General features: G+C 38.0%; 1 protein-coding gene across 6 annotated transcripts in view; it reads left to right on the forward strand.

Moving 5' to 3' along the window:
- Positions 1-19,347, forward strand: part of Wnk1 (WNK lysine deficient protein kinase 1) — a 119,304-nt gene that overhangs the window by 93,600 nt on the left and 6,357 nt on the right. For 5 of the 6 annotated variants that reach the window (XM_038319647.1, XM_038319646.1, XM_038319641.1 and 2 more), the window contains 8 exons: positions 444-1,879; positions 3,873-3,956; positions 5,991-6,074; positions 7,153-7,213; positions 10,864-10,928; positions 12,216-12,877; positions 13,699-13,901; positions 14,716-14,910. In XM_038319647.1, coding sequence (XP_038175575.1) covers positions 444-1,879; positions 3,873-3,956; positions 5,991-6,074; positions 7,153-7,213; positions 10,864-10,928; positions 12,216-12,877; positions 13,699-13,901; positions 14,716-14,910 — 2,790 coding nt within the window. The remainder of the gene's footprint in view (positions 1-443; positions 1,880-3,872; positions 3,957-5,990; positions 6,075-7,152; positions 7,214-10,863; positions 10,929-12,215; positions 12,878-13,698; positions 13,902-14,715; positions 14,911-19,347) is intronic. The other variant, XM_038319642.1, reaches the window with a different exon arrangement.

A 19,347-nucleotide genomic window follows, 5' to 3' on the forward strand; every position in this document is an offset into this window, starting at 1 on the left:
ATGTGCTAGACATAGTGGCACACACGTTTAGTCCCAGCACTCTGGAGACATAGGGAGGTAGACCAGGCCAGCCTGGTCTACAAAATGAGTTCCAAGAAGCTGGAGCTGTTACGAAAAACCTAAATAAATAAATAGATAAATAAATAAATAACAGGTGTGCTAAGTAGAACCTACACAGTAGTATGTTTATTTCTTTATTTAGAGATAAATTATGTTTTGGGGTTACTCTGTGTTTTGTTTTCAAGGAGTATATACTCATAAGCTGCCTTACTTGGTCAATCTACTACTTAATTTTACTATTTTAGAGCATGTCATTTGCTTGGGAGATGTTATAATTCTTACTGATGTATATATAGCATTGTTGATAATCTAATAATGGTTCCTCAAAGACTCTGAATCCATGCTTTTAAAATAGGTTAATTTCTTTCTGTTTTCCTTTCTAGTTGCTGCTACATCTCAGGGCCCTGGAATGAACTTATCTCACTCTGCTTCATCCCTTAGTCTCCAGCAGGCTTTTTCTGAACTTAAACATGCCCAAATGACTGAAGGACCCAATACAGCACCTCCAAATTTCAATCACACAGGACCAACATTTCCTCCTTTCTTGACTGGCATTGCTGGTGGCCCAACTGTAGCAGCATCCTCACCACCAGTATCAGTCCCTATAACCAGCAGTCCTCTTACTGACATGTCCACATCAGTAATGCAGTCTGAGGCTGCATTACCGACTGAAAAAGGCATTGTCGGAGTTAACACCAGCACAGGTGTGATAACTTCAAGTGGTCTCACCCCATTGTCTGTGCCACCAACACTTTCCAGTGTGGTTTCCAGTTCTACAGTACCTACAGTTGTTGCGGTGTCTACAACATCCCAGCCAGTTCAGGCTCCCACATCTGGGAGCATTGTTTCTAGTACAGGCAGTTTTCCTTCTGGGACATTTTCCACAACTTCAGCTACCACAGTGGCTAGTGTGACTGCCCCAAATGCTAAGCCTCCAGCTGTATTATTGCAACAGATAGCAGGCAGTACTGCTGGGGTAACCATAGTGACATCAGTCTCTACTAGCACTCCATTCCCAGGCACAGCTTCACAGCCATCCCTTCCTCTTAGTAGCAGCACCTCTGCTCCCACTTTAGCGGAAACTGTGGTGGTTAGTGCACACTCACTAGACAAGGCATCTCACAGTAGCACCACAGGATTGACTTTATCCTTTTGTGCACCATCCTCTTCTTCCTCCTCTGGAACAGCAGTGTCTAGTTCTGTTTCTCAGCCTGGTGTGGTAAATCCTTTGGTCATCTCATCAGCTGTAGCTTCTACACCTGTCCTCCCCCAACCAACAGGACCTACTTCTACACCTTTATTACCCCAAGTACCTAATATCCCACCCTTGGTACAACCTGTTACCAATGTCCCTGCTGTACAGCAAACGCTCATTCATAGTCAGCCTCAACCAGCTTTGCTCCCCAACCAGCCTCACACTCACTGTCTAGAAATGGATGCTGATACCCAATCCAAAGCTCCTGGGATCGATGACATAAAGACTCTGGAGGAAAAACTGAGATCTCTCTTTAGTGAACACAGCTCATCTGGAACTCAGCATGCTTCTGTCCCACTAGAGACACCTTTGGTAGTAGAGACCACTGTCACACCAGGCATCCCCACCACTGCTATAGCACCAAGCAAACTCATGACTTCCACTACGAGCACTTGCTTACCACCCACCAATTTACCATTAGGAGCAATTGGCTTGCCAGTTATGCCAGTGGGCACACCTGGACAAGTTTCTACCCCAGGCACACATGCTTCAGCCCCAGTCAGCACTGCAACAGGAGCAAAACCTGGAACAACTCCCCCAAAGACATCTTTAGCTAAGACTGTGGTAAGATTCATTATTAAATGACTAAATAAATGTGATTATTCCTCGTGCTTCCCTCTCAGTAATTCCACCTTTTTAGCTGGACTTAAGCTAAAATGTAGTCATAAAGGTGTCTGGTATGTTTTAGGGTGTAAGTACAATAAACACAAGAATTTTCTCTTTGTTTGAAATGTGGCTGGATTTTAGGTTATGTTGAGCAATTTTCTTAGAATATATAATTATCAGGTAAAATACAAGTGTTTCCCTGGGTGGGTCTTATGCCTGTTTAGAGTACACATACCACCACATAAACATACACAGACATATATAATTTAACACAGACATATATAATAAATCCTTAATGAGAAAATTTTTTGCTGAATTGGTATATGCTAAAGATTTCTGTATTCCAAAAGGAAACAAAATGTTTTATCAATAAGACAATAGTTTACCATCTTCAAAATGAGAATGAAATATTCTTTGTTGTAATTCCCAGATAGACATTTGAAATTAATAAAAAGTTGGAAGTTGATAAAACTGATATAATGAAATAGGGAATAATCTCATTCTACAAATTCAATGATTAGAATGTATTTAGTTCTGCTATTATAGATTTCCTCTCATTCTGTCTTCAGCCTCTTTCTTTCTGTTCCAAGTCACAAGGCTGAGTAACTATTGTATTAAATATTTCTACCCTTTTTCTGCATTGCTTATTGATGGTAGAATTCTTTTGACAGAAGAGTAATGCTATTATAACTAGCGTTATAGCATAAAAATACAAAACAAGAATATCACTTCTTTACTCTTGTAATAACTTGGATGATAGACAGCTGTTGTTTGTTGCTGTCCAAGAGATACCATATTTTGCTATCCTGAAAATAGAGCAGAATTAGAAATTTTTCTGGTGGCATGTGCCTGTAGTCTCATTTACTCAAGAGTCTGAAGTGGGAGACTCATTTGAGACTAACGTAGTCAACACCTTCCAAAAATTGACTAGATGTGGTGGTATACCTGTAATCCTTCCAACAGTTGACTAAAATGTATTAGTACATGCCTATAACCCTAACACAGGTTCAAGCTATCCTGACCTATATCACAAGACCTTATCTCAAAACCAAAAAAAAATTCAATGTACAGTTTTTACTGAATATTTATTGATTTTTCTCTATTATAAATTAAAAAGTTTTTGATCTTACCATTTTAAGTCAGGGACCATCTATATAATCTTTATGTAGACAAAACAAATTACTTGACAGTAATACATTTTTATACCTTTTATTATCAGTCTTAACCCTTGTTTATTTCTAAACCTGCTTGTTTTCTTTGAAAAGTCTTGTTTTATTTATTTTTTCTTAAATATGGTGGCTTACAAATTTGTTGATGTACTGTTTTTTTTTAAGGCTTATTTTTATATGTATGAATGTTTTGCCTTTGTGTATCTGTGTGCCACTTGGTGCCTGGTGCCCACCAAGATCAAATCCTCTAGAACTGGAGTTGTGAGCTTCCATATAGATTCTAGAAACCAAACTTAGGTCTTCTGCAAGATTGGCCAGTGCTCTTAACTGTTGAGCCATCTCTCCAGCTCCTGACTGTACATCTTATAAAGAATTTATTCTTTGCCGAGTGGTGGTGGTGCATACCTTTAATCCCAGCACTTGGGAGGCATAGGAGGTGGATCTCAGTGAGTTTGAGGCCAAACTGGTGTCTACAGAGTGAGTTCCCGGATGGCCAGGTCTTTTGTTACACAAAGAAACCTTGTCTCTTTAAAAAAAAAAAAAATAATTTATTCTTTTTTTTAACTATTTGTTTGATGGTTATTTCATCATAACTCATTATAATGTCTTTGGTTATGATGTCCTCTAGGACAGATTAGAGAATATAACTTAAATGATAGAAGTATGCCATAACTAAACACATTTTCATTTCATTCTTCTGCATTCAAATTAGTAATTTTCTTTTTAGTATATAACTTTACCAATGGTGTCTCATGGATTTGAATTTTCCCTCATTATTATAGGTGCCACCAGTGGGTCCTGAACTTCCAGCTGGTACTCTATCCTGTGAGCAGCTGACACCTTTTCCTGGGCCTTCTCTAACTCAGGTGCCCCTAACTTGGCAGATTATTTTCTATGCCTCTGCTTTCCTTCACAGAATTTGTATAAATTCTCCACTACTTAATCTTGGCTTCCACCTTGTTTTTTGGCTGTGTTTTAATACCATCCTTTTAAACTATCTGACAGACCAGCATGGTGGCACATGCTTTTAATCTTAGCATTCAGGTGAATCTGTGAGTTCCAGGCATCCAGGGTCTTGTTTAGCAAGACCCTGCCTCAAACAAATAAATGAATAAATAATAAACTGTATCTGACTATACTAGTCAGATGGCAAGCTCTGGGTTCAAATGAGAGATCTGCCTCAAGATAGATCTGGGTTAGAAAGCAATCAGAGAAGATACTTGATGTCAGCCTCAAGCTTCTACACACACACACACACACACACACACATGTATATAAGCCCACCACCACCACACACACACAAATAAAATGAAATTTTGAGTGGGGAAAGAAAAATAAGGTAAAGCTTCTAAGCCATTGTAGAAATAAAAAGTTGTATGTAGTCAAATTTTATCTAGAAGTTCTGAATTAGAAGAGATTCGTAAGTCAGCATTCTTAAAATCTCTGAAGCCCCTCTACCCCACCCTGAGAGTTTTTTACTTGCTTAAAATTCACTGTTCATTCTCTTTAAAGAAAGGAGCCATGCATAAGCAGTCTTGGTAGAAGAGGTCTATAATTCCACCACTTGGGTGGGTCAAGCAAAAGATTTGTGGGTATGAGGACACCTGGCCTACAAAGCAAGTTTGTGTCCAGAGGGAAGGGTGGAAACCACATTAGTAATTCCTTATGTGTTTAGAATTTCTTTCATTAGTAAAATAATTGAAGTATCATGTGGTATACCTACTTAAAAATTTTAGTTTTTACTTTCCCTACTGCTCTGTTACCAATGCTTTAAATGACATTTTCTTCAAGAAAGCACTTGTTCTGAATCCATTGTAAACATGAAAAAGCTTCTGCCATGAGACAGCAAGTAAATTTGAAATGATATTTGTAATTCATTTTTAATTATGTCAGAAAATTATGACACATTACTTACATTAGAAATCCAGTATGAATTTATTTCTACTTCTTTGTTCCTTATTTTCTATAGATATGTTAGGGTAAGGAACTTGCTACAAGAGTATGAACTCCAACAGAGAACACACTCTACCAGACCAGCCATAAAATTTCAAGAGAAAAGGATGTGTAATAGAAAAGCCTATAAATTGGGAATGAATTTTTAACCTGTTTCTCATTAGAAACATGTATTCAGAAGCCTGGCACTATGGTATGGGAGTATCACTTGAACCCAGGAATTTGAGACCAACCTGGGAAGCATAGTAAGACACATAATTCAGCATCCAAATTTCTAAGGGAAGGTATAGTGTAATGAGAAATATGTGGAATTAATGCATAAAAGTCTGCATATAGGAAAGAAATACAACAAGGTTATACCAAAGGTAGAAGGCACTTGAGTTGTACACCAGTGAGGCATAGTACCTCCTTACTGTCATGGGTGAAAAAAGGAAGTACACATCTTAAAATCTGAAGGATAGAATACCCTTGATAATGACTGAATGTGTCAATGCTATCTTATTCAAAAGCAGTTCCCAGGAAGATGTATGAAATTAGGAGCCAAGACAATGCAGTAAAAGTCCCCACAAGACGAAACCAGGAATATTACTGTACCTTGCCGGCTTGCCTGAACTATATACACATCAAAAAACATGTTTTTTAAAAAAGAAAGAAAATGAGAATGGTAAATAATCTAACAGTTGGTGATATACTTTTCAGAATGTGTTTTTAGATAGAAGACAGTAAATTTCCTAACATTAAGCATAGAAGATAAGATCATTTTTGAATCTACAAAAGTATAAATCCCTAAGGACGGATAGACTGACAACCTGATAAATTGTCATATTACACTACGGCAAACACTGTGTTGTGATCTAAAGCATAAAATAATGTGTTATATGTAAATTAGTTATATATAGTGGCTGAAGCTACTAAACAGCTTACCATACTATAACTTTTTTGTTTAGTCCCAGCAACCATTAGAAGATCTTGATGCCCAATTGAGAAGAACACTTAGTCCAGAGACTATTACCGTGACATCTGCTGTTGGTGTAAGTTTTTAAAGCCTTGAAAAAAATCTCGTTTTCTAGAGTACAAACTATAATATAGATGATTAATACCTTAATTCCTCCTATTCAGTCATTGTCAACAGAAATGGCACAGACTATTGAAAGATTTAACTCTGACCCCCGATGTAACTATGGAAAAGATATCAGAGATGCTTATTTTGTTTTATTTCTCTACCTCTGTGTAAATTATATTGCAGATCGATTTTACTAATTTTGTATTTAAGCTTTGGAAGAGGTTAAATGCCTGTGACAATATTTTTGTTTAAACTACTTTCCAGCCAGGCCGTAGTAGTACAGGCCTTCAATCAGAGCACATGGGAGGCAGGCAGGGGGATCAGAATTGAAGGCTAGCCTGGTATACAAAGCAAATTCCAGGACAGCCAACACTACACAGAGAAATCCTGTTCCAAAAAAACCATATATATTTCAGTAAATAGCTAAACTACATTATTTAAATATCTTGTTACAGGGACTGGAGAGATGGCTCAGCAGTTAAGTAGTACACTTGCTGCTCTTGGAGAAGACCACAGTTCAGTTCCTAGCAGCTCAATCCAGAGTAGGAAGTAGTAGTCTTTTAGAATGATATTAAGAAAAATAGGAAAATACTTTTTGTTTTGATTTATAAGACAAAGTCTCACTATGTAATATAAAGAGTTCCTAAAATTCAACACAGACTGACAAATGATATAAAAAAATAAACTTACATATGAAAAGGTCCATAACTCAACCTTTGGGGAATCCAATGCCTTTTTCTTGGTTCTGCTGGCATTCTTTTTTTCTTTTTTAAATTCTGTGAGTAAAAAGATAGTAAAGAGTTAAGTAGTAAAGTAAGTAAGAGAAAGCAGTAAATAGTTAAGATCCAATGTTTCTTCTAAAAAGCTGCCTCTTGATATAGATCTTTAGGTTGTAAAAGAAAAAAACACTACACTAAACAAAAGTATCTCTTCATATACTATCTTTCTGCCATTTTACATAGACCAGAGAAAAAGGGACAAGGCAAAAGTTGTAAGAATGATTAAAACTGAAGATTCTGTGGTATCTGTGTGTATGTGTTTTGCAGCCTGTGTCCACGATGGCTTCAACAGCAGTTACAGAAGCAGGAACACAGCCTCAAAAGGATGGTGAGACACCCCTTCATACTTTCATTTTATTAAGCCAAATTCTACCTGTAATTGATGAGAGAGAGAGAGAGAGAGAGAGAGAGAGAGAGAGAGAGAGAGAGAGAGAGAGAGAGAGAGAGAGAGTGAGTTTGGGAGGGGTTTCTCTGTAGCTTTGGAGCCTGTCCTGGAACTCTCACTCTGTGAGACCAGGCTGGCCTTGAACTCACAGAGATCCATCCACCTGTTTCTGCCTCCTGAGTGCTGGCATTAAAGGTGTGCACCACCACTGCTGACTAGTTTACTTTTTAAAAGATACATTTTTGAGAATGTTGTGCACTTTAGGTTATTATATATAACATTTGTGTGGTTTCCTGAATGAGAGGAAATATTATCTAGTATCTAAAGCAGGAAATTTTAGTTGATTAATGAGTTTTGAATGATTATTGTGGGTGAAGAGGTACATATAATAAGCATTGTATGGTTTCATAGCATAAAATCATTTGTTATTAGCTAGGCAAGAACCTTGCTATAAGAGATTAATTTTAAAATGTAAGTATATTTATAAAAAGCAGTTTGCAAGCCCAAGTGTAGTAGTGTGCCTCTGTAATCCCAGCACCCAGTATGCAGAGGCAGAATAATTTTGAGCAGAAGGCCAGAAGTAAGCCTGGCTACAAAGCTAGACACTGTCTCAAGAGGGAAGAAAGAGGGAGGGTAGTCAATTTACAGGTAATCTACAACATTTGTAACACTAACTGTGTAGAAATACAGTTTAGTTGGAAAAGCCAGAACATATAATTTGTTCACAGATAAAAATATAAGATACTATTAGGTGGTGGTGGCATAAAACTTTACCCCCAGCACTCAGGAGGCAAAGACAGAAATCCTGTTTGAAAGCATGAAAGGAAGGAAGGGAAGAGAGAGAGAATAATTTATCAGTTTGGACATTATAATTTTTATTTTCTATGCACTACTTTATGAATTGATTCTCATTAAAAAATAGTAGAAATCATTAAAACAAGACTAGAAAGTCTAGAAATGGACAAAGTAAAATAGATTTCCAATATAAATTAGATGCCTTGAATATATGCGATTAAAAACTGATGTTTACTTCAGGGCTGGGAATGAAGCCTTACAAGCACAAATCCCTGTTCAATCTACATCACTTGTTGGGGAGAGCACCAAATTAAAGGGAATGCAGAATCTAGGTGCCATCCCAGAACTCAGAAAACTAATACAGCAAGATTGCCATGGGTTGTAAGCCAGTGTGGGCTACAGTGTCAGACCTTGTGTCAGAGAAACAAAATGGGAAGGAGGGATGTAAGATCTGAAAAGATGACTTTTAAACCAGTGAGAAGATTTTTGTTTGTTTGTTTGTTTGTTTGTTTGTTTGTGATGGTGTCATTCTACATAACTCTGGCTGTTCTCAAACTCACAGAGATCTGCCTTTCTCTGCCTCCCAAGCTCTGGGATTAAAGGTGTGTGCCTCCACACCTGGCAAGAGAGGATATTTTGATATATAAATGCTTTGGGGCAACTGTGTAGTCATCTGGATAAAGCCAAGTCAAGTTAAAATTCTAAATAAAATACAAATGAAACTTTATAAAATATCACTACAAAAAATATCAGTATAAAATTATAAAAGTGTATATATGTATAAAAATATCATAAACCTATTTTTCTGTATAGTTGAGACACACTCAAAAAAATAGTAAAACTTCCTGAAATACTTGAGAACACAGATTTATCCTTTTCCTCTCAACTGTCTAGAACAGAGTCCAGAACCGTTTGGTTTGTTTTCTTGTTTGTTTGTTTGTTTGTTTTTAATAGGAAGGGCCTTATGTAGCCTAGGGTGGCCTGAAACTTACTACATAGCTAAGAATTACCTTGAACTTCTGATCCTCCTGCTTCTACCTTCTGAGTACTATAATTGCTGGCATTTGCTACCATGCCCAATTGAAACTTTTTTTAAAAGGCTTTTCAGGTCACCAGTCTCTGAAATCATACTCCAAACTAATAGTAATTCATAATATATAAGTGGAGGAGTTTGGCTGTGTTCCAATAAAATGTATTTGTAAAAATGGGTAGTAAGCAGAATCAAAATTTTCTAATTTAGGAACGAGTTACTAAATCTGAAACACAGCCCAGAGTAGGCAGTAGTAGTCTTTTAGAATAACATTTGAGTAAAAGAATGGGAAAATACTTTTTGTTTTGTTTTATGAGACAAGGTCTCACTATGTAATATAAAGAGTTCCTAAAATTCAACACAGATTGACAAATGATACAAAGAAATAATTTTGTTTTGTTTTGTTTTTTGAGACAGGGTTTCTCTGTGTAACCCTGGCTGTCCTGGAATTCACAGGCTGGCCTTGAACTAAGAGATCTGTCTGCCTCTGCTTCCTGAATGCTGCGATTAAATACATGCGATATGAAAATACTTAATAAAAATGCAAAACAAAACTATAAGCAGTAGCATTTCTCAGTATCATTGGAGAAAGCTTCTGATAGTCAATTTAGTAGTACCTGTTAAAGTTGTAGTCCACAGATCTGTAATATCAAGAAAGGCCAGTATATGATGTAGGATTCCCCTCTGTATGCTGTAAATATGTTTTATTGCCATTGGTTAATAAGCTGCTTTTGGCTAATGGCTTAACAGAATAGAGTCAGGGAGAAGCCATGTAGCTGCTATAGGAGACAGATGCCTGATGCCGGACAGAGCCTTAATAGTAGGCCACAACTATGTGACAATACACAGATTAATAGAAATGGATTAATTTTAAGATATAAGAGCTAGTCAATAATAACCATGAGCTAATACACCAAGCAGTATTGTAATAATAAAGTTTCTGTGATTATTTTGGGTCTGGGTGGCTGGGAAACGAACAAGCAGCCTCCACCTACAAGTATGTTTGCTCAGCAGACAGAAAATCCTGCTGCCACCTGAGTTTGAGCTTCAAGACTCATGAGGTGAGAAAAGAGATCCAACTGCCACAGGTTGTCATCCTAACCTCCACACACATTCATACTTGTGTGACGTGTGCACACATATACACACACACAATAGATAAATGTAATTGTTTATGTGTATGTGTTTAAAAATACAAATTGCCCTGGCAGTGGTGGTGCATGCCTTCAATCCCAGCACTCAATAGGCAGAAGCAAGCAGATCTCTGTGAGTTTCAGGACAGCCAGGACTACACAGAAAAACCCTATCTTGAAAAACATGAATTAATGAGTGAATGAGTATATGAATGAATGAATGAATGAATGAATGAATGAACGAACGAACTGATCTTGCCTGGTGAGGTGAATCAATGGTTAAAAGTGCTTGCCTTAAAAGCCTGACAACCTGCTTCCTGTCTCCAGGATCTGCACTATAAATAGAGAGCTGAGTCATAAAAGTTTCCTCTCACATGTACACGGCCATACTCACATGCAGACATCATAAACAAACCATAGTAATAACTAAAACTTAAAAACAAATCTTTAGCTGTTTTACACACCTGTAATTCCAACACTTGGGAGACTGTCCCAAAAAGATCAAGTTTATGGTCAACCTGAGGTAGCAGACAGTCTTGAAGGGTGGGAAAAGAATCTTTAATATTATTTCTGGTGACATTGCAAAGAAACTGGAAAGAAATATTAATTTTGCTTCTGTCTTTCTGTTTCTCAAGCCACTGAAGGCCATGTCCTTGCAACTAGTTTAGGAGCTGGTGTTGTTAAGATGGGGCGATTTCAGGTAAGATGATCATTTTCCTTGCTTTGATCCTCTCTTTTGGGGCCAAGGTATATAATAAAATTATTAGCCAAACCTGGTGGCATGGGCTTTGTTCCCAGATACTTGGTTGGGAACCAGAGGCAGGAGGTCTTCCTGGGATTACAGAGTGAATTCAAATCTATACTTGTAATTTAGTGAGGTCCTTTCTCAAAGTAAAAATAAATGAGAGTAATTTTCCAACACACTAAGAAAAGTAATATTATAAATTTATGCCTAAAATAGTTTCCATACTTAAAATATTTTTCTTAGGATTCAGTCCTCAAGTGAATTCAACATCAAATGATACTACATTTTATTTCCCCACTTGGTCCAACCAGTGAGTTTTCTGGCTCATGGTACATATGAAACTTTTCACAACCACTTCAAAATTATTTTGGGGATAGTCCTTGGAGTTGGGAATTATAGGTGATAAGTCTTAATTCACAAACTTCTAAGAGTTTGGAATGGACTGAGTTTATATGATGAACAAGCCCTGTTACAAATCTGAAGTTTAATATTGTTGGATATAATTTATTCATAAGAAACATTCATGATCCTGTAACCTGTTATTTATAATTTGACTGAGACATGAATTTGAGTTGTTTCACTTGAGAGGTAAAAATGAACCATTGATTCAGCAGGCGCTGAGACTGCATCTCAGTACTGATGTGCTGTCTCTGTAGTAGGTGTTCAGTTTACTTTACAATGATTGACAAGACTATGAAAAGAAATTCCACAGGTTCACTGGCAAATAAGTTGATCCTCCTTTCACCCTCATCCCCTGCCCCACCCCTCCCACAAGTGTGCTGGGATAACAGGCATGCATCACCAATCCTGGTCTACTTGGTGCTGGGGATTTCACCAAAGGGCCTCTTTCATATTAGGCAAGCATTCTACCAACTGAGTTACATCAGAAGCAATCCTTCTTTTAACTGTCCATGCTACAAAAAAGGAACAACTTGTTGTTGTTGTTGTTGTTGTTGTTGTTGTTGTTGTTCTTCTTCTTCTTCTTCTTCTTCTCCTCCTCCTCCTCCTCTCCTTCTTCTTCCCCTCTCTCTCTCTCTCTCTCTCTCTCTCTCTCTCTCTCTCTCAGAAAAGGTTTTATTATATAGCCTTGGAAAGCCTGGAATTTGTTATATATACTACACTAACCTTGAACTTACTGAGATCTGCCTGCCTCTACCTCTGGTGTGCTAGGATTAATGTTATTTGCCACTACCCCAGCCAGGGACATCTTTTTTAATCATACTTCATTCTCTTTTCCATCAGGTTTCAGTTACAACGGATGATGCTCAGAAAGAGCGTAAAAATAGGTCAGAAGATACAAAGTCGGTTCATTTTGAATCTAGCACATCAGAGTCATCAGTTCTTTCAAGTAGTAGTCCAGAGAGTACTCTGGTAAAGCCAGAGCCTAATGGAATAACCATCCCTGGCATCTCCTTAGATGTGCCAGATGGCATCCACAAAACACCTGCCCCAGAAGCAAAGTCAGAAACCGGGCAGCCTACCAAGGTTGGGCGTTTTCAGGTGACAACTACAGCAAACAAAGTAGGTCGTTTCTCTGTTTCAAGAACTGAGGACAAGGTCACAGAACTCAAAAAAGAGGGACCAGTGACCTCTCCTCCTTTCAGAGATTCAGAACAAACTGTTAGTCCTGTTGTGATACCAAAGAAGGAGAAGCCTGAGCTGGCAGAGCCTTCCCATCTGAATGGGCCCTCTTCTGACTTGGAGGCTGCCTTTCTTAGTAGGGGTGCAGAGGATGGCTCAGGTAGTCCACAGTCTCCGCCTCACCTGTGTTCAAAGAGCCTTCCTATCCAGAATCTAAGTCAGAGCCTTAGTAATTCATTCAACTCCTCTTACATGAGTAGTGACAATGAGTCAGACATTGAAGATGAAGACTTAAGGTTAGAACTGCGACGACTCAGAGAAAAGTAAGTAATTTTTTTCCTGTAAAACAGTGGCAGATATTGTATCTCAAGTCTGGTATTTAAGCATTTCAATACAGACGCTGATCTCACATTCCTTTTAAACAGAAAGTAATACATAAAAGCTAAAATTACCTGATTCGTCATTCATTGAGTTATCCTGTATTCATCAGTACCCATGGCATTTCTAGTTTTGAGGTTCCTTAGCACCATTATATTGTTACATTATTTTTGTTAGTGACACCTTTAAAGAAAGATGTTTATTTATGTGTACAAGTGTTTTGCCTACATGTATGTATGTGTACCATGTGCATGCCTGGTGCCCATGGAGGACAGAAGACAGTATCATTTTCTGAAATTTGAGTTACATAGATGTTGTTAGCTGGGATGTGGGTGCTGGCAACTGAATCGAGGTCCTCTACAAGAAGACAAAGTGCTCTTAATGACTGAACCATTTCTTCAGTTCTGTTAATAACTAAGGACTCTTGGTTGTTTGTTAGTCTATAACATGAATCTAATAATAGCACTAAACGTATAATTATGTTTATAGTTTTATTAATTACCTGGATCACAGTAACAAATTTACCTACGCTTTGTATGGCTTCAGTTTTGTTTTTTCTTTAACATGCTGTTATCTAGGCTAGGAGTTTACTGAAATGTGCCTTGTGTATGGAGATCAGCAAAATGAATTGTCAAACTAGAATCTCACAGCTCATTTAAGGGTTCATAGCTACATAAACGCTTGAATGAAGATTTAGGAATATTATTTAACTCTCACTTGAACAAAGGTGGCTATATTTTTATCCATATTTGGTTATCTTTTATAGACATCTTAAAGAAATTCAGGACCTGCAGAGTCGCCAGAAACATGAAATTGAATCTTTGTATACCAAACTGGGCAAGGTTCCTCCAGCTGTCATTATTCCCCCAGCTGCTCCTCTGTCAGGGAGAAGAAGGAGACCTACCAAAAGCAAAGGCAGTAAATCTAGTCGCAGCAGCTCACTGGGCAATAAAAGTCCACAGCTTTCAGGTAAGAAGCCCTGGGCCAAGTCTAGTCAGCCATTCTCTGTTTCTTTCCCTCATAACCTGTTGAACATTTGTTAACTTTTAATTAAATTTCAAAGGATTTTGACTTTCCCCCTGTGTCTTTTGTTTTAGGAGTTTGACTTTCCAATATTCCTACTTTGGCTCTTCTATACCTGGTGTGTTTCGAACCTCTTTTGACCCTAGAAATAGGCTTTTTTTTTTTTTTTAATGTAGTCAGTGTTAATATCTATGTAACTATGGAAGTAGAAATGGAATCTTCATATCTATTGCATGTTCTAGTTTACACTTCATTCTGGCCAAGCTAGTGAGCTCTGCATTGTCTAAAGTTAGCATTCTTGAGTAGCTATTCATATACATAGCCTTATGTCTATAAACATCTTATTGCTTCTTACCTTCATATCAATAAGAATTTGTCTGTTTATTAGTTTATATGTTTTTGTTTTGTTTTTAAATTTCCCACTCAAGAGAAAGAGGAATCAGAAACAGTAAATATATTAGGAAGTTTATATAATGTATTTTTTTTTCTTATTCTTCTTGATGTTTTATTAATTGGTTGGTTGATCGATTGATTGAAGATAATCCCAGACTGGCTTCAAACTCACTGTGTAGTCAAGGATTACCTTAAATTCCTGATCATTCTTCATATACTTCCCAAATGCTGGGATTATAGACGTACACCACCACACCTGGATTGTGTGGTGCTGAATCAAACCCAGTTTTTCATGGCTGCTTAGTGAATTGAAATACATCCTTAGTTCCTTCTCCATGTTTCTTCAAACCTCTATATTTTTCACCAGGTAACCTGTCTGGTCAGAGTGGAACTTCAGTTTTACACCCCCAACAGACCCTCCACCCCCCAGGCAACACCCCAGAGACTGGACACAACCAGCTGTTACAGCCTCTTAAGCCATCTCCTTCCAGTGACAACCTCTATTCAGCCTTCACCAGTGATGGTGCCATTTCAGTACCAAGCCTTTCTGCTCCAGGTCAAGGTAAGAATTCAAAGTGTGACCACCATCACCTAGAAACATGAAAATAGAAATACTTCCATACTTGGAACAAAAGCAAGGTCAATAACTTTATGTCATCGGCTGAATAGAAAGAGACTGAGCAGGAAAGCTGATTAGAGTCACTGGCCTCCTTGCTTCCAGACGTGGTAAAATAGCTTCTTGTTGTTTGGGTTGTTTTGTTGTTGTTCTTGTTGTGTAGACAGCACCTCATTCTGTAGCCTAGAATAGACTGTTCTGACACTCACTGTGGAGTCCAGGCTAATGTTGAACTCCTAGCAATCCTCTTGCTTCAGCCTCCCAAGTGCTGGAATTATAGATAAAAATCATTAAACTCAGTTCTGAAATAGCTTCTTTTCAAAGGGTGATCCTTAACACGTGCAGCCTGTATGAATTAACTTATTTATGATTTAGACCATAACCTTTAACACTAAGCCAAGATTTTGTGGACTAAATTTTTTAAATTTTTTAAATTTTTTTTTTTTGCCAATCTGCTTTTATTTTTAATTTTGATTTTTTTTTTTTTTTTTTTTTTTGAGACAGGATTTCTCTAGCTATCTTAGAACTAGCTCATGTAGACCAGGCTGGCCTCGAACTCACAGAGATCCTTCGCTTCTGCCTCTGCCTCCCAAGTGCTGGGATTAAAGGCGTATGCCACTACCGCCCAGCCCTAGCAAATCTGCTTTTAAACTTCTAAGCATGGTAGCAGCATACTAAAATGATTAACGCTAAAATCTATTTTTTTTAGTCCATTGTGAACATAGATTTATTAAGAAAAAAATAAGAAAATTCCAGAAAGTTAGAGGGACTCCCAAGAGAGGAGTACCCTAAGATCAAATTTTTGATCCATATTCTACTTTCCAAAATAATGTTTTGGTTTTGTTGCTCATAACATTACTGCTGCAGAGAGCTTTTGAAACTGAAAGTTATGTGAGAATTGGAAAGAGGAGCCGGAGAGATCAGTGGTTAAGAGCACTGGCTGCTCTTGCAGAGGACCTAGATTCCATTCAGAGCATCCACACGAAGGCTCATAGCCATCCCAGGGGATCTGTTGTTCTCTTCTCTGAGGGCAATACATGTAGTGTACAGGCTTATCTTCAAGCAAAACACTCATACACATAAATAAAAAAATAAAAGAATAAAACTAGAATTGAAAGGAAAGTTGGGCATTATGGCACATGCCTTTAGTTCTAGTACTCATGAGGCTGAGGCCAAATTGGGCTATAATAGTGAAACAAAAAAGTCAAAAGTAATGAATTGGGTGTCTGGGTAGAAAGGAATTAGAGGACAGACCTACAGATAATTAAGTGCTTCTAGCACAATTTCATAGAAATTAGACATTCAGTTTCCCTCCTTCCTTCCCCCCCCCTCCCAGCTAATGGGAGTAATTAGTAAGAAATAACACAAAGTTGTTAACGTTGTTCCAGTTGAAAAAAGCTTCATTTCTGCCAATGGGGGAGGCTTGGTGTCTGTCGCATACAACAGATGGACTTCCTTATAGATCTCCCTCTTCCACATGCCATCCAGTGTGTCACCACTCCAGCCTCAAGCGCTAACATCTTGTAGTTGTGTTGTCTCTTCTCCTCTCTGTTCTTTCCTTTTCCCTTCTCACAGGCTGTGCGAAGTTTAACTGTGCATCTGAGCAGGTGACATTCAAACCTGGTGGCAGGAGGACCCGATTTCTGAGTACGCCCTGCTTGGCTCTTTGTGTGTAACACCTTTACTCCTTCCTTGTCCTTGTTTTTCTGCTACTTTGGATCTGATTGTCACGCAGTCCATTTTCATTTGTCTCTTTTATCATCTACTCAGTGGCCTGGCTGACTGTTACCCTCAGAAGTTTGGGTCCCTGTGTTAATTATAGAAAAAGATACAGAGACAGCAGTGGGTTTTTATAGATTTCAAAATAACTCCCAGGTAGAATTGCCTCTTTTAGATCTATTCTATGTTAGCATCTATATTAAGACTGCAATACACAGTCATACTCAGTGTTGTCTCGTTGTCCTGACATTAGGAGTGGTGGTGTCCACGATTCCCATACTGTGGAGGGAGAAGCAAAGATTGTAAGTTTGAAGCCAGAGTAGACTGTGTAGCAAGTCCCTATCTCAAAATTAAAATAAAATTGAAAAAAAAAAAGACAGGAATCAATGTTGACCACTGATGCATGATCCTGATGGAAGGTAAAAGTTTACCTTGTTTTCCATTCTTTTAAATATGAATTGAAATCTTCTCAGTTAAGCCCAAACATGTGCAGATTAAAGAGATGCTAGAAATCTCTTCACCTCTGTTACCAACTCCATGAGATTAAATAGTTCAAAGAACATTTAGTATAGTTATCTTACAAAGCTTTTTTGTTATTATTGTTTTTTGTTCTTGTTTGTTTTTTCAAGACAGGGTTTCTCTGTATGATCCTGGCTGTCCTGGAACTCATTCTGTAGACCAGGCTGGCCTCAAACTCACAGAGACCCTCCTGTAAAGGCATGAGCACCACTGCCCAGCTTTTAAAGACCAAAGCCAAGTACCTGCAAGTGAAATTTATCATTTTAATATTAAGTATTAATAGAACTTCATCTCTTTTTGATTTAAAATAAGGTGCAGGAAGCTTGAAAGATACCTCAGTAAAATGCTTGCCATGCAGATTGAGGACCTGAGTTTGATCCCTACAACCTAAGTTAAAAAGCTGGGCTGTCCTACTACTAGAAAAGTTGGAGAAAAAAAGAACCTAGGTCTCATGAGCAAATCAGCTTAGCTATGTCAGCAAGCTCCAAGCTAATGAGAGACCCTTCCTCAGAAAAGACTGTGGGTGGTTCATGAAGACTGACACCTGAGGGTATCCTCTGACCTCCACATGTACCCACTCATAAAAGCACAAACCACAAAAGGTACATGTGGAACTGGAGAGATGGCTCAACAGTTAGAATCACTGGCTGCTCTTCCAGTGGACTCAGGTTCAGTTTCCAAATCCTACATGATAGCTTACAACTATAATGCCAGTTCTAGGGTATCCAACACCCACTCTCACCTTGGGACACTTCACACACATGGTCCACAGAGATACATGCAAGCAAAACACCCATACACATGAAATAAAAACAAATCTTAAGAAGAAAGTGGCAGCCCAGGACCAAACTGCGTGCCCTGTATTGTCCTCTCCCTGTAAGGAGTGAAATCAGGCTATTGTACAGTTTAAATAAGATATTGTCCACAGAAACAGCTGCTACTTAGAAAACTCTCAATTCCTTGTGATTTGCAAATATCTGTCTGGTATTAGTAGGTAGCCAGAGTCTTTATTGGAAGAAAAATTTTAAAAAGAAAAAACTCAAGTAAGAAAAAGAACTGTGTTAGAGTTTTGGATGACAATCAGTTAAGGCCTCAAACTTCTGGTGTGGTTATTAAAGTGCTTTTTAAATGCATGTGCTAAAGCCATCAGTGTTTCTGTATGTGGCTCAGAGAGCCTTTGGCCTCTTCATGGTGGGAAGAATTTAACTCTGCTTTGTTCTCTTGTACCTTTGTGTATTAGATTTAACCTGTTTCCCTCACTGACATGTTAGTCATGGATTGGTTCTACCTACAGCCTTCTTTTACCACATTCCCACACATGCCAGTGGTCCAGGGCTGAGCTCTTTAACAAAGTGGCTGGAAGCCATTGCCCATGTTGATAGTTTCCAAGCATGCATGATTTGGGTATACTTCTATCAATAGTTTTTTTGATTAGACTAGCTCAGACTATGCATGTTATTAGCACACTTGAATAAACATTTAATTTTATGTCCAGCTAGAAAGATGAAAGGACATTAATAATAGGATGGGTATTTTGCAGTAAAATGTGCCCAGTCCTGTGATCCACAATCTGATATGTCTGAAAAGAAAGAAGGCAAACCAGAGCTTCTTTCTGTGAAGTCTGATACCTACCCACCATTTGAATTAATTCTGTGTCTTACAGCATACTATTAAGTTTAGGCAGTATTGATCTGAAAATGATTAGAAGTGGTAAACCTTACCACTTCCTTTTGAGTCTAAATGAAGACCTATACCTGTTGAAAGTGCATGATGATAGGTCATGCAAAACTGCTGGACAAATCCTAGAAGGCAGATGTTTTACAATATATATAAAGAAAACAGGTGTTTGGAAGAAGGGTATGGTCCCTTACTTGTTTTGGATACGTTAATCCTATCTTCTCAAAATAGTTTGGAAGCACGGCTTGGCTTAATGCTCTATATTTAAAGGTTGCTTGTTTTCCACATACTTTTAAAATTCTAGAAGGGATGGGGATATATGGATTGAGTGAGAGAGAAGGAGGAGGGGGAGAGGGAGAGAGAGAATGTGTATCTAGGATGTGGAAATATAACAGCCAGTTTTAAATCAACCTAAAGCGTAACAGTGGTACTTATTTAAATGCTTTGTAACAACCCAGCAAGAGAAAC

Source organism: Arvicola amphibius, chromosome 2, assembly GCF_903992535.2.
Source record: "Arvicola amphibius chromosome 2, mArvAmp1.2, whole genome shotgun sequence".
In the NCBI taxonomy this organism is placed as follows: domain Eukaryota; kingdom Metazoa; phylum Chordata; class Mammalia; order Rodentia; family Cricetidae; genus Arvicola; species Arvicola amphibius.